Source organism: Phaethon aethereus (genome assembly GCF_964289735.1).
Source record: "Phaethon aethereus genome assembly, chromosome: 17".
NCBI classification, from domain to species: domain Eukaryota; kingdom Metazoa; phylum Chordata; class Aves; order Phaethontiformes; family Phaethontidae; genus Phaethon; species Phaethon aethereus.
The window spans coordinates 11,586,946-11,603,103 of NC_138593.1; the positions used below are offsets into that span (position 1 = coordinate 11,586,946).

The 16,158-nt window shown below is 39.9% G+C and overlaps 1 protein-coding gene across 1 annotated transcript in view; it reads right to left on the minus strand.

Moving 5' to 3' along the window:
• The window catches only part of DEPDC5 (DEP domain containing 5, GATOR1 subcomplex subunit), a gene marked incomplete at both ends in the record, with an annotated part of 46,535 nt that overhangs the window by 20,110 nt on the left and 10,267 nt on the right, over positions 1-16,158 (minus strand). The window contains 12 exons of the mRNA XM_082007807.1: positions 810-970; positions 2,145-2,328; positions 3,642-3,707; positions 7,082-7,179; positions 8,905-9,040; positions 9,558-9,761; positions 11,344-11,567; positions 12,636-12,756; positions 13,822-13,858; positions 14,399-14,468; positions 15,634-15,707; positions 15,812-15,873. Coding sequence (XP_081863933.1) covers positions 810-970; positions 2,145-2,328; positions 3,642-3,707; positions 7,082-7,179; positions 8,905-9,040; positions 9,558-9,761; positions 11,344-11,567; positions 12,636-12,756; positions 13,822-13,858; positions 14,399-14,468; positions 15,634-15,707; positions 15,812-15,873 — 1,437 coding nt within the window. The remainder of the gene's footprint in view (positions 1-809; positions 971-2,144; positions 2,329-3,641; positions 3,708-7,081; positions 7,180-8,904; positions 9,041-9,557; positions 9,762-11,343; positions 11,568-12,635; positions 12,757-13,821; positions 13,859-14,398; positions 14,469-15,633; positions 15,708-15,811; positions 15,874-16,158) is intronic.

The window sequence follows — 16,158 nt, forward strand, 5'->3', positions numbered from 1 at the left end:
TAGTCAGCACTAGAAAAAAGACAATACGAAGTGTTGAGAAACTGGTGGGTATGATAGTAGGAAAGCTGGGCTCCACTTTCGCTTCCTCTCTGTGCTTCATTCCTGGAACAAACCACTTAAGCTGGAGACTTTACCAAGGAGCCTTGTTGCTCATTCCCAAACCAGTGAATAACAACTATATGCTATTCATGTGTATCACCTGCACTGTATCACGCTGACTTGTCTAGAGAATATCCACAAAAGTCAGAAGACAAACAGTAAGTCAGATTCTCTCAAGGGAACAGGAAACCCTCTCAACCCACTCCAGTCCTCTGAGGTTTAACTAGGTTTAGCTGACTCATGGTTTCAGGACAATGAAACTTCACCTGTACACATGGGACCTTCACAGCTATTTTAGAGTTAGGAAACTGCTTCTAGATACATACATTCGGGAGCTTTGGGTCTGTCTTCTAGAGTTGTCCCTGCCCTGCAATCAGCACATGAATTGTGTTTAAGATGTATTCACCGAAACAGCACTCAAGCCATAATTCATTTGGGCTCATCATCATGAATATGAGGCCAGTTTCTTATTACAGTTCAAAAATCCTGCAGCTGTCCCTTCATGATGCAGCCGAGTTGTTTGTGCTGCCCCAGACAGACTCTCTCCCAGCAAAGATTTTCATACAACAAGGGGAAAAAAAAAAAAGAAAGAAAGAAAAAAAGAACAGAGGGCTTCAATGAGCATCTATGCCTGATTCATAGAGGTTACTGGGATTAGCAGAAGGAGAGAAAAAGACAACAGACTGAATTGTCAATACAAAGTCACTCACCTCGACTGTAAAGGGGACTGCTGCTGAGTGGGGGTGGCACAGTTGTGGCTGGCTTCTGTGGTTTGGATTGCACAATAATTTGATAGCCTTGCATGAGACGCTGACAAATAAACTCCTCAAACACCTGTTGGGCTGTCATCTGCACTCCTTCCTCATCTCTCCTGAACACAAAGGTTAAGGAGACTAGAATAAGGAAGCTGACCACACACCTATTCTTAGCTCTGCATTTCCTAATTGAGGATCTCTGCCTGCACTGGGCTTTGTGCAAGTGGAGCCCTCTGCCTGTGAAAACCAACCTGCAGGAACAGGAGAGAAAAATGGGCACCTCTCTGTTTTAAACAGATGATGATTAGCTGTCTGGCAACACTTATTAATGCCTTTGAAAGCAGTTTTGCAACTAGTAACAAATGTGCTTACAACAGTTGTTAAACTTCCAATAAATTTACCAATGATCACTTTTACAGCATTTTGCAGAGAATCTCAGTGCAGTTTGTAAATGTCCAGCAGAGCTCAGAACTGCAAGTGCACAGGCAATGCTCCACCCTCTCCCACAGCGGGAAGTCTAAAGCAGAGAGAGATTAAAAGATGCATCACTATGGCATCTTTAAAATTACCTCTGCCCTGAACTTTGCCCTCCTGCTATAAAGGGATATTTGACATTTCTTTTAGGTGCTTCTTCATTAATTCTGCTATTTCCTATGTATTCCCATTGCCCTGACTAATACTTTTGTTTTGTTCCCATAAAGCTGCAACAGGAACAGGTCCTTCTGATGTGTTACAAGTTGTGGAAAGTTTGAAAAATGTTTAAGATGATGAGACAGCTTCAGAAAAAAACCCAAACCAACCCTATTAAAGAATAGTTACTAGAGACCTCCAAGACAAGCCAAGAAGCTCTGCTTATCTCACTAACACTATTTTCCACCAAGATTCTTTAAACTAAATACCCTTGAAAGTGAGGACATGCATCTTAAATACTGCGCAAACACATGCATTTGCTCATTTAGTGTTTCCAAAATACTTCCTAGAAAACAGGTTAACAAAGATGATAGCTTGAGGTTGATTTTTTTGATTGAAACACAATAGGAAGAGATGTAAAATTTTATACGCAAATAACTTCTAGCATAAAATCTACAGAACACAATACTGTCAGATGGTAGCATCAGAAAAGTTGCAAAGTTACCACTGAGAAGAGAAAAATCTAAGTATTCTGCTGCTAACTATGTTAGCAATTAATCTTTCTCTTATACAGTCTCCGAAGTGTTCCTCTTCCATCACCCGCGCCTTAAGCGCTTTGATTCAATTCAAGTTACTTTACAGAGAAGGTGCTGGCCAAACCTGTCAATGTCAGCTTCTGGGAGGAGATCGTAGCAACCCTCAGTGTAATCATTCTGCAGGCTCTGACGGTCAGGGAAGTAGTCCGTGGTAAGAGGGAGACATGCCGGAGTAGTGAGAGATTTCCAGTCCACTCCAACTGTACAACAGAAGCCTGGCACTACGGGGGGAGCAGACAGCGTCAGAACTGCCTCGTTGTATCATTGGGGGGCAGACAATGGGGGCATATATGGTCACCCATGAAAACACAGGGTGCAGAGGGAGATGAAAGAAGTGTATGAAGAGGAAAGTTAAAAAGAATGAGGGACAAGAACAGAGTTGGCATAAAGTCAACAGAGACAAAAAGGGGATGGAATGGGAAGGGAAAAGGAAAGTAGGACGGGAAGAAGGGAGAGAGAGAAAGAGACAGAGTTTGTTAAACAATGCAGCGCACATGCTAATTCAATCCCATCATGCAAATGGCATTCAAATTAACACATCTAACTTTCTGCTGATTGAAAGCTAGAGCTGACAGAGCCATCGCTCCTCCAAAATTACAGCAAGTCAAGTGCAGTTACTCATTATTAATAAAACAGATCAACATTCCAAGTCTGAACGAGAAAATCAGACCAGCTTTGCACCCTAGACAACTGCAGAAAGAGCTGAGGATGAGCAGAGAAAGAACGACAGACCAGCTTCTTTCTGGAATAGTACAACAGCAGAAGGCGGAGTATTTCTACAGTTATAAAAACAGAAGACAGATCCAGAGGGGTGGGAAGACCAGAAAAATAGTAACTTGGAAAGCAATCCTTCCCCACACCCTTTCCTAGAGTTATGTTGCAGTTTCAAGATTATAAATTATATCAAATCATCAGTTCACTACTGCACTACATGCTAACCTGCCTCAAACAATCACTATCAAGGCACTTTGCCAACTACTAATTCTTCATTTCTTGTCATAGAGGTCTTACAGACAAAAAGCTATGTTACTATAAAGATGTTAACATTAATGGCAAGAACACTGCACAAGAAAGTAATACAGGAGAGATTGCTATAACAAAAACATTTTCTTAAGCAGTCACACAATTGTTTCTGTATTAGATGGAAGACAAATATTTCTCAGTAAACAGCACCAACTTCAGAAATTTGTCATTTCAGAAACTGACTGCACTACTTCTGCTTCAATTAGCTGATGCCAAGCAAACTTTTCATATTGAGTTAGGTAAGAGTTCAGCAGCTTTAGCTTTTTGCATAGTAGTGTCTGGTAAGGAAAGAATTTCAGATGTAATATGACAACCAGTTTCATATATTCTTAAGAGATACAGAACTGCAGTCACAGTGACACACAGTACAGGGAGATCCTGCAAACTACCACAGGACAAAATAAACTACTGCCAAAAGCCAAGCAGGCTTCTCAGTTTCTTGCCTACCACCTCCCGATACCTCTATGTATGTATATGCCCTTTCCCTCCCTATCTTCCCATCTACGCAAACTCTTTTCCAAACCTTTCTCCTGCTTACTTGGATCTGGGGAGTTAGAGACAGCATCTTCCAATGAATCCTTGTTCTGAGTTTTGAGGTTCATCCCTACAAGAAAGAAATAAGTATTTTATTTTAAGCAGTTACGCACTTCACTCTCATTTCAAATAATAATAAATCAAAAGCATGCAAATTTTTAAAGAATATGGCATTTCTCTCCTTGGAAAGAACTCAGGGTTCTGCACAGCAGAAAAATACGCAAAGCCAACTAATGAGGAAAAAAGAGAGAGACATCTTGGATGAAATTCGAACATCTCATTAGAATTGTTCAGTAGCTAAAAAACAAGCAAAAACAACCTCCCCAAAATGGTGAAACACATCTTGAAAAGCAGATGCCATAAAAAAGCAACTAAGAAAAAAAAAGAAGAGTCAGCTGTAATTAATTAACTTGCTAATCTCAAGGTCTCCGCAGCTAAGTACTTTTAAATACATTCAGTACCCAAACCCAGCATCTTTCGTATTGGTTTTCTCATTTTATGAACAAGGGATAAGTTAAGAGGAACAATTTCATAATACACAGGAGCAGCAAGAAAGGAAATCATAAGACTTTCACCTGACTGGAGAAGGGAACCCATATATAAGATTCTAATTATCTAAGACTCTAAAGAGTCTAAGTTATTTATGAAAATTACAATACAGATTTACTCCAATTCCCACATTTTTATCCATAAACTACCAGTATACATCGCACTGCTCTGCCAGGGGGCAGGGAGAAGACAAAATAAACAGTTGATCTTCTTGATTCAGCAACTACAAATTACCTCGTTATCCCTTGCCATGCTAAAAATTTGAAAAGTATTAATTAAGCCTTCAGTGCCCCTAAATAGGTCCAATATATTAATTATAGACTGTTTAAAACTACCAAGTTCTGAAAAGGCATCAACTTCCATTATGTTTCAACCTGTGAGATATACCTTGGTCCATACTTCTCTAACAAAGAATAGTAAAGAAGTCTTTATTCATTGTGAAAGGAGAGAAAACGATAGCTATTGAAGAGATGCTCGGTTTTTGAGCAAAATTCAGTTTATTCAGTTTGTACTAACTTAAATAAAAACTAATAAGGGACTTAAGACTAATGAACATTTACATTTAGGTTTTGATTAGGACTTAAGACACTATGATTTTTCTCACTGCCAAATGATCCATTCTAAGCAGCCTATTAACCCAGAAAAGAGATATTAAAACTACAGCTCAGTGAACACTAAGCCAACGTGATGCTATGGTACCCCTTGATCAGTTCTTCCTAGTCCCCATTTCACATTTGTCTGCTGTATTTCCATCAATATTTGTGGAGTTACAGTGAAATAATCCATACAGCAAAGAAAAACCCCAGTTACTCTGCATTTGGATCAGTTCCCTGAGCTGGTTCACCATGTAGCTGTATAAACAGCTGTTGTGGCACATGAGAAGAAATGAGCAGCTAAGGGAAAAGAAAAATCGCTGGCTTAAAAGGCATTTATCAAAATACAAACTTCAGGAGGCCCCCAAACATTTAAAAGGAGCCATTTTTATAAAACTAGCTTATGTAGATTTATCCAGGAAACTGGTATGAACATCATAGCTGTTAGATTCTAAGTAGCATTTACTAACAGAAAGGATGGTTATCTGCTTCCACGATGATGCCAGTAAAACACTACAGGAGCTGGCTCAAATTGGCATTCATCTTTCACCAACTCCACTGATGCCATCTGCCACCTAGTTAGGGAATTGCAACAAGATTTATTTGCTCTGAACTATCATCTACCATCTGCTGGAGAATAGAGACAACATACTGACCATCAATGTAAATAGATGGGGTAATTTTTCACTGTGAAGCCCATGTTGCAGCAAAACATGCTGTGGGCAGCAGAGGAGAACCAGACTCACTGAGAAATTATATTTTTGGAAATAAATTGGAAAAAAAAGAAAAGGACTGTTTCATTTCACAGGTGACTCAAACCATAAGGGAGAAACATAAGTCAAATCTCTGACTCACAGTTTGGCAGCTACAGATGGCTGAGGGCGTTTAGTCAGGGAAGGTGCTCATAACGACTTTCAAAGACAGACACAGATTAGCTTCCACCACATACATGATTTATATCCAATTTACAGACACAAAAAACTTCTATAAAACGCAAGCATGTTTATTGCCAGGATATGCTCTGCATCTATGTTGCGCAAATAGTATCCAGCAGCTGAAATGCAGTTTAGCAATTGCAAGAACAAACAAAGTCTATCTGAAGGCTGAGGGTGGGGAAGAGTACAGCAGGAAAATGAAATGTATTCAGATGAAATCCACAGAAGGAAATGACAGAACAATATCACTTTTAATGCGACTACATGAACACAAGACAAGAGAAACACAAGAAAATTAAGTCTGCTAACTTCTTTATGGCTCTTCAAGGTATGAGCCTAGAGGAAAACAATTGTTTTCATCCAAATGTAATTCAGAAGGATGAATTTATTTAAAAAAAAAAATTAAATTCGTTTTCAAAAAGGAACAGAAGTCTTGAATGCTATAGGCCCAAAGATCACATTTTTTTTCCATTTGCCTGTCTAGAAAGCACATCCATAAAATGGGAAGGTAGGTTACAAAAAACCAGACAACAGAATAGAATGCTTAGTGTGGCATGTTGTTCCACTTCGGATTCAAAAGAAATGTTGAGATTTTCCACTAATTCAGGTTTCTTGGTAAGTTAAGACAGACTGATCATCTTCAAATGAAAATACAGACATGTCTTCTCTCAAAACGTGATGAAATATTTTAGGCTGTGTGAATAACATTTGGTATAAAAAGCACCATGTTCAAAGTGCTTAAAATCTGGAGAAAGTGCATTTGTAGATAAGGACAAGAAATTCTACAAAACAGTGAATCCCAGAAGCTACCATGCAAAATAAAACTGCTTTTTTACAGCTTCCCTCAAAACCTAGATATGACCAAACTTCATTCTTTCCACCATCTCATATGTGTTAAATATATATATTCAAACAAGTTTCTTAATCCAAAGGGTGACACCTTAAGGCAACTCCACCCAGGAAAAAAGTTCTGAACAATACCAGGGCATATTTAGTTATTTTTTGTGTCTGGATGTCAGTGCTTTGTTATGAAACTAAGCAACTGCCTCAGAGCTTATCATGTGTAAACAATGAGCATCTTTAGAATCTAAAGTTTAAAAGATATACCTAGAGAAGCAGAGACACATTAAACAAACAAACAATTCAAAACAACAAATTATCTACAAAAACTACCACACACCAAAAAGTCCATGTAAGAGCACTAACAGATCACTCAAAGTTGAAAATTGTTTTTCCATTATTGATTCTTTCTAGTTTGTAATGCCTGGTCCACCCCACCTTCCATGACTTCTGGTTCTATTAATTTGTCACTGCTAATAAGGAAGGGCCTTCCCTCCTAACTCCATGCTCTATCGTTGCTTTGTTACCTGCACTGTTGCTGCCAGCCAGACCATTAGAGTACTCTTCTGTTCCGCTGAAGCTCAGGAAAGAGGTACTGTCACCTGGATGCCGCGAGCTGGTATGTCTGGAGGAAAACAAAATAGCCTGTATTATACGAGCTTTCCTCAGTCATGCCATTGCTTGCTTTTAGCAAGAGCTGATATAACAAATAACAAATAACCAGCCTGCTGTCTCAGCTGAGCCAGTGGCAAAACCATGCTCTTAATGATGTTTGCAGAGATAGTAACAGGCACAAAAGCAGCACAGAGAAGGCTGTAAAAACATTCCATACTGCTTGTTCTTTGTCTCTAGCAATAACCAATGCACTATATTCGCAGGACAGTGGAGAACCAGCAACTCATATACCCCCCAGGAGAGAAATAAAACTTAGCTAGTTATTTACAGATCTGATTTCATGGTCTATAGAACCAATATTCCAGACTAAGGAAATGTCTTTGGATGAGTATGTCATCCACAGAGACCATAAAGAGATCCAGAAAAAGAATTATCAAGAATATGACACAAGAGACCTGCATTAATGACAAGATACTTCAGCACACTAGGATGTACTTATGAAGTAATAAAAAGGCAATAATTTTTTAAAATTAGAACTAGGGAACAAAATTGGTGAGGATGATGTATTACTAAAATTACGCAACACAGAGATCAGAGTATCCAAAAGGACAATACAAAGTAAAACATAGGACAACAGTTTCCCTATGAAAGGGGGAAAAAAAAAGGCATAAAAGAATAATTAGACAGTACAATTTCATGAAGGACTGCTTGAAGATAGCAGGAAAAATAAGCCCTGAAATGAAAAAGGCAGAGGATACCAACAGTGTCCTCACTCACCCTGGACATCCAGAAACAATATGTAACACTAATTTCTATAAGCATGCAAGAGGAAAGGAACACATAGCAGGAAAGATACCAAAGTTAATGATGAAAGAAAGAAACTTACTGGCAATTCTAAAGTTGCCTAAGCTAACAAAATATTTTTGGTAAACAACATTTAATAATGAGTGAAAAACATGGACGAAGTGTTGTCAATACAAGAATAACCAGATAAAAAACAGGTAAGAATATCTAGAGATTGGAGAACAGCTGTGCAGCTTGAAAAATGGCTTAGGTGAAGTGAACAATCTAACTTCTCTCACGGTAAAAACAGCCTCCCCACAATCATGCCACATGCCAGAACACTGGGGTCTTTTTTGCTTCTCAGAGCCAACAACCAATATAAGCTCCCAACACTGACCAACGCTTGTTTTTTGAAAGCAAACTAGTTTACCAACACAGGTATTTTAATTTGCAATCCATCCCTGATGTTTATGATAGCTGTATTTCTTACCAGCATGGGGAAGACAGGACTGAATGGATAGCACTGAAATTGCTCAACAGTTACCGTGAGGCAAAGCTATGCCCTGTGCTAAAAAACATTCTATTCTGGGATGAAGGTCACAGCTACTAGGATAATAAGTCAAGAATTAAAGACACAGGCTTTTATAAGGCAATTTTGAAGAATTCCATGAATGATGCATTGTATTGCTCATGCACTGCAAACTCTCTGTGATAACTACCACCTTCCCCAAATTAGGGAAGGTAAACCATCTCCAGCTTTGACAAAGAGCTTTAAGTATATATATAATATATATTAAAGTATATACTGCTTATATGGCACCGGAACAATGTATTATTAAATTTACAGATCAAAACCTATACTGTATCATCTGCCTTACTGTAACATATAGAAAATTTTAAGGAAAAGGGATGTTCATGCAAAGTCTACACAGATTCATCCTAAAGACCTCACCTGCCAGTTGCCTCATGGTAAGCCAGCTCCAGCAGCTCAGCAGAGGAATGTGTCAAATCCTGCTGCCCATTGCCCTGCATTTCCACCATATTCTGACGGGTTTGATGATGGATCTGGATAGCTTCTCCTGATGGACCTATACAGTTAGAGTTTGATCATTAATCACCACATCTGCATCGATTCTTCAGTTGCTTGTACCCTCCTTTTGTCAACAGCACAGGCAATGCTAGCTAATGGAAATTAAGAAGGCATGTTTATGAACTCTTCAAAGACTTGAGCCTCTGGCATCCTCTCTGAAGCCAGCGAAGCAGCATATTCTTTTAAACATTTTGGAGAGCCTACTTACAAGACGCTAAACAAATATGAGAACAATTCAGGATCTGAAAGTCAACCCCAATGATAGTTATGATTCACTTCAACAGCCTCTGTCTACTATAAGATTATTCCATGGTACCTGATGCTGCAAGTTTGCCAACAGATGGTAATATTTTCAAAAGAGAATCTCTGATTTATCAAACCTATACACTTAGTTCAACCTCTGTTATAGTACAGAGTACTTCAAGACACCAGAGTTCACATTGGTTCTCTTGTTGTGTTAATGCTTGTACAAGGAAAAAGTAACAGCAACCTAATGTGCCACAAAACAGACTTACCCACAGGAAAAGTGTGCATCCAGCGCCTCCTGTTAGACGTAAGTTTCATGGGCATGCGGGATGGGGCAAAGGGGTTTATCAGTGCTCGCTGGGGTGTATATCCCCCAGGCCGAACGTGCAGCAGGGATTCTGCGCTGCCAACATGGAACCTCCCAGGGGCACTGGAGTCACGCTGCTGAGACTCCAGCATGTTCTCAAGGACATCTAGAAAACACAACTTAAAGTCAGTGTGAGATCACACAGAAGCCAAGCAAAAGAGAATGAATCACTTCGGGATACAAAGATTCCCCAGGGTAAGTGGGAATAAGGAGAGGTGAGGAGTAGGCAGGGAGAGAAGCTGAAGCAATTGGAATCCGGTCCGCAAATTACAATGTAAACAAGAATCCAGATAAGAAAGAATGTGATTTCATCTGCCATTACACCATTGCTGTATACTCTGTCACTTTACTCTAATGAAGCCATAAAAAAACCACTTGCTAAGTCAATTATGAAGAATTACTCAGAGCTTTGACAATTCCTGAGAAATCAAGACTGACACACCAGAAACTTCAGGATGAGTACCAAAGACACAGCAGAAAGTACAACTGACCAACATTCATTTTTTCTAACGTCCAGATCTGACCACTGAAATAAGGGATTATTTCCAGAAGACAGGGGACACAAGATCTCAGCAAGCTATCAGTTAGTCGTTACTGTTCAACGTAGAAGTGCACTTACTTAGAAACAGGAGAAAAAAATAAACGAGATGACTAAGCAGCATTTACTCTGTTCAACAAATGGAAATCCTAAAGCAAAGGGTCTCATTGACCACTCTATACCGCCAAGCAGAACAGGTAAAAAATCCCAGTTACTCTCACTTCCTTCCCCGCCAGTCCTATTCCACACACATGCCCATTCAGTTGTGCACCTTCAGCTCTGTCAGAAGACTATCCTTCAAACTGAAGGAGTTACCAAAAGAAAAAAGTGTATATTAACTGACAGCAGAGAAATATGCGAAAAATAAATGTAAAGTGAAGTACACTGTGTGACAGCAGTTCCACACCAGTAAATGTAATTCCTGTAACAGGATAAATATGGTATTAGGTGTCACACAAAATAAGTATTAGGTGTCACACAGCATGACATGAAAAAAAAGCATAAAGACCCTTCAGGGACAGAATTTACAGAACATCAAGCAATTGCAGGAGGAACACAATTTACCTAGAAATGAGTTTGGATTGTGGAAGATACCACATACTGTCTGAGGACAAAATTAAATTGAAAGAAAAAAAATAGGAGACCATCATCACTGCTAACACACCAAGACAGCTCAGCAGTACGTTGTCAAAAGGAAAGATCCAGAAAGTGACTCTTAATGACAACAAATACCCATAGAGAGAAATTATATGCAGGGTCCCCCAGGGCTCACTACTAAGGCCAATTTTCATTTGACAGATTATAGGTGACCTGGAAAATATGAAGTTACTTGTATATGTCCACATTTGCAGATGGGCACAGGAGAATAGTCAAATATTAAAGGCGGCAATAGGCAAGGGAAAACAGCAAATCAGGGTCAGGACACTTCTATTTAGGACAAGCCAATTAAAAAAAGCAATGGAATTGGACAAGGATAACAAAGGGAGAACGCACACACCCAGCCATAGCTGGAGCTGCAGAAAAGGTGTACCATAACTGCTAATATAAGCACCATCTCCCCTGCGCTGGCCTGGCAGTGACCAACACAAACTTCCATCTTCTCTGTCCCCTCTCACCACCTAAGGTACTTTTCCATCTGCCGTAGGCTGACCTCTGGTGCTGGTATAGCCCAAAGAGCTGCTGACTTCATACTGGTGCAGATGAGGCCGTGGGATCATCAGGATGTTGGAGATCTTCCCCAGTGAGCTGTCATCAGAAGCCTGGCTCCTCACCTCCTCTGGGGGCAGCGTGCGGCTCTGCAGAGAAGGGCTGCATGAAACGTCATAGGAACTAGAGCTCTTTCTGGTACGACTTTCTCTCTCCCTCACAGACCTGCTGAAAATAAACAGATATGTCCAGTGATATGAAAAAGAGATTAATTCCTGGGTTATCAAAGGGTTTGAAGAAGCCCAAGACATGTAAGAGACTCAACAGTCAATAGGTGAACTCAAGAAGCGGACTACAAAGAAGCTATCACTATTTTTCTGACTATGGGGGTACTATATACTTTTGTGTATCACACAGTACAAGAACAGAGCACCAAAACGCTTCCAGCACAACAGCTGTGAAAAGAGCATGCTCAACTCTTTATGCAATTCTACAGACACCACACCAGGCTGCTAATATAGGTGTGGTCTAGAAGATACCAGACCTGAGCCTATAGTGCTAGGAACACACAGCTATAGGGAAACTACTTGGAATTATTAATTACATTAAATTGTACTGGCATCTTCCAGCACGAATTTCTACAAGCTGCTCATATTAACAAGTGAGTCCACATGCACGGCTTCCTCAGATTTAGGCAATACTACTCAGAGAAGAAAAGCACAAAAATACTTCAATCCCATGTTCCTAAAAAAGCACTAAAACATGTAGGTTCTTCAATGAATTTGGCCAGGACCTGAGGATAATTAGCCTTTCTTCTCAGAGGAAAGGCCATGGAATATTTGAGAACCTGCACTCAGCTTCTCAGTTTCTTCTCTCATTCAGAAAGGCAACGTTTTCAGGGAAGATTCCCCCCTACTCTTCAGCACCAGTTACTAAGCTGTGCATCAAACTAATGCTATTTCTACAACTCTGTGCAAGTCTATTGCACGAGTACTTTCTTACCCACCTTGCAAAATCTGCTAGGAACTTAGCAAGAGAGACTAGCTTCATTCTACTTCAGACAAAATTAAAGATGCAAGGAAAAAGTATACATATGCCTTTCGCTAGATCCCACACACTATCTTAGAGGTAAAATATCAGACAACCAGCCATAAATACGAGCTACAGATAAAGCTTTTTATTCAATTGTAAGCATGTGGAGCTTAATTCTCCTAATATTTCTCAAAGCATTTTATGCATCAAGAAATACATCATTACAGGGCTACTCTAGAACTAGTACACCCACAAGACTCTTACCTGAAAGTGGTACAGCGCTGGGCTCTGGATGGGCCTGGCAGCCTGAACACCTGGGCATCATAGCCATCATAATCCACCTGGATAGGCAGAGCATTCTCAGCATCTTTTGGAGACCCTAATGCTGAAATAAAAAGCATAGAGCACTGTAAACCTCTTTCAAGAATGTTCAAGATCTGCAAGTTAGAAGTGCCCAAACCTCACCACTAAGAAAAGTATCTATTCCAAAAGAAGTCACATACAGAAGTTTCATGAGCAAAACAGCTAGCATCACAGTTGGTGCCTTTGAATCAGGGTTGCTGAGGCCCTAGTATCTTCCCCTCATATATCCAAGATATTAAATTAATAATCACAGAATCATAGAATCACAGAATCACTAAGGTTGGAAAGGACCTTCAAGATCATCAAGTCCAACCATTAATCCAGCACCACCGTGTCCCCTAAACCATGTCCTGAAGCGCCACATCCACACATTTTTTGAATACTTCCAGAGATGGTGACTCCACCACCTGCCTGGGCAGCCTGTTCCAATGCTTGATTACCCTCTCGGTGAAGAAATTTTTCCTAATATCCAATCTAAACCTCCCCTGGCACAACTTGAGGCCATTTCCTCTCGTCCTATCACTAGTTAGCTGGGAGAAAAGACCAACACCCACCTTGCCACAACCCCCTTTCACATAGTTGTAGAGAGCGATAAGGTCTCCCCATCAATCCTTGTATGAACAGATGCCTCGAGTTCCCTCATGAGGGAACTGCACATTTTAAAGCATCTTTGAAAGAATGTACACCTTTGTGAAACAAGGTGGTATTAGAAGAATGCAGGTTTCTCCCACTGCAATTCTGAGGTTATAGCACTGACAACATCCCAAGCCAGAGAATGCCCTCCTGACCCACTCCCATGAACAGTACAGCTAGCACACCAGCCTGATACCATCTATTCTTCTAGACAGGAGACAAGCAGCCGGGACAGAAACTCACCCCTCCATGTTGGTTGCCTTCTTGACAAATAACTAACATACGCAAATTAACATTCCAGATAACAATTACGTGGTTTTGATGGTTTTCTGCAACAATTGTCCCTTCCCGCATCTCATCAGTTGTGTTTTTGCTGAAGCGTCATTGTTTTACTATAGCTGTTCGTTAGTTTAGGAGTCAGTGGGATAGATCATTCCAGAACAGAATTACTCACAGGCATCTCGGTTATTTTTTGCTTTCTCAGTCAGTGGCTGGAGGGTCCAACAAAGGAAGTGTGAAGTGATGGCAAAAAAAGAAAAAAAAAAAGGGAAAAAAAAAGAGAGAGCACAAAAGAAAAAGACCAAGAGAAGGGAGACAGTCAGCATGTTCTAAGGAAATATCCCCCAGTATCATCAAACATTAGACTTAAAGTTTATCCTGCTGACTCAGTGAGGCAGCCAGACCACTTCAGAAGTATTAAATACTGATACTTGGTCACAAACCTGTGTAAAAAACACATCTCTGTCAACACCTTTCTTCCTCTCCACAGAGTTCTTCATTATAGAATGAAACTCTAATCTTTATGGTGTTTAAAACATTTCTTACCTAGTTTCATCCTAGGAAGGAAAGACCTACAAACTAGTCCCTCATTCACAATCCCTATAACAATCATTACAGCTTTGCTTTGAATGTCTTTTAACACAGAAATTTAGTTACAGCTGTTGGAATACTTTCTAGATTCTGATGCTTGGCTGAGAAAAAGGTATCTGATAAGCTACTAAGAAGAAAAGATAAATCAGAAAGATACCTACTTTCCTTCCTGCCAGCTTGATCCGTGGAGTGAAGCTGTTACACAGCAGCTGGCTTTTGGACGTGTAGAAACTGAAAGGAAAAACAGAGTTGCTCAGCTGCCTTCTAACAACTGAACATAGCTGGTTAGCTACATAGCAAACAGCCCATGAATTTGAGCTAGCTATTAGATGGAGAAAAGGGGATACCTTTCTCTGCACTAAGGCAACAACATACAGAAAACGCTGATGGATGGTTAACTTGAGAGAAGCTACTCTTTACTTAAAGACCCGCCTTTGCTTCCCATACAGCCTCAGTCTAGACCTCTTCTTAATACACTTACATCTGAATTCCCCAGTTCACTACTTCTTTCTACAGAAATGTACCCACTTCCACCATCTATACAGTACTGTGCAGTTTATATGACTCGATGATTCACATCAGCTGTTTGAAAACTACAGACCTCCTCCCATTTGAAATAATTTATTCATTAAGATCTTGTTTCTTGTAATCTGCATCTTTTAAATCCTGCTTTACTACAAGCCTTCAAACACCTTTTGCATTTATGGCAAAGACCCGATGCCTTCCAGCCACTCGAAAATATTGGGTATAAGCAACCCAAGAATGGTAATTGGTCAGGAGAAGTCAATTAATGCATGCAGATATAATAAGGTATTAAAAGAGAGAAAAAAATAAACCTTTTGCAGAACAAGGACTGAGGAGGTTGTTTTCACCCTCAGCCCTGATGTCTATGTGTAGGGAAAGAAGAGAGTATTATGGCATAGAATGTTTAACAGAAAGCGGAAAGGAAACCTACCATGTCTTGGGAGTGTAGCAGTGTAACACTGAGCCTCAGTGCTTCCTGCAACTGTTCCAACATTTATCCATGTTATCCACATTTTCTCTACTCATAACTGTTCTTTTGGGATGTATTTATTTTCACTAATAACCAATCTAATTGAAGGGGTTGTATTTTTTGTTTGACTTCCTTCGAGCATAGCTAAAGGCTAGGATTAAGTTAGATGGAAAGAGAGCTTAAGACCAAGACCTTTTCCTCCACAAATTGCCCATCATCTCTGACATGCTGCATTAATGCCCAGAGTTCTGCAAGAACATTCCTAGTTCTGCAAAACTATTGTAATATATGTCTTTGCTTCATAAGGAGAGAAGAGGAAATAAAGAAGAAAAAGAATTCAACAGGTTATGAAGAGGAAAGCAAAGCAGAAGTGTTTAGTAAAGGCTGATATAGTTCAGCTACCTATGGTTTATCCAGTGTGGAATATTGTAGTCGTCACCCAGTCTGGAGTCACCAGGTCCACAGCGATTATGGAGCTGTAAGAGTGATTCAGAAGCATAGCAACTAGTTGTGTCTAGCTTGTCACAAAATGAGTAACATTTCTAGTAGGAACAGAGAAGGAAAAAGAAACATGCATTACCTTAAAGAGTGGTACAGCATGCAATGGTTGTTCTCCCATGCATACCAAGTCCACACCTATCCCTGTAAACAAAGAACAGCAGAGTTCAGCTCTCTACCAAAAGCAGGACTGACATGCTAAGCCAAAACAGATCACCAATGTGAGCTGAAGGCCCAATTTTTATTCATATCAGATTGTAAGATGTAATTATACTGAAAATGGTAGTTAACAGTCCCATGGTATGGTTACAAACCAACAGTGACAGTGGGGATATAAGAAACATTTCTTCTAAGCTAATGCAAGTCATGCAAGATTATCCTTTAAGGGAAAGGTCTGCATGAACAGATGAAGCTCTCTATTACAAACAA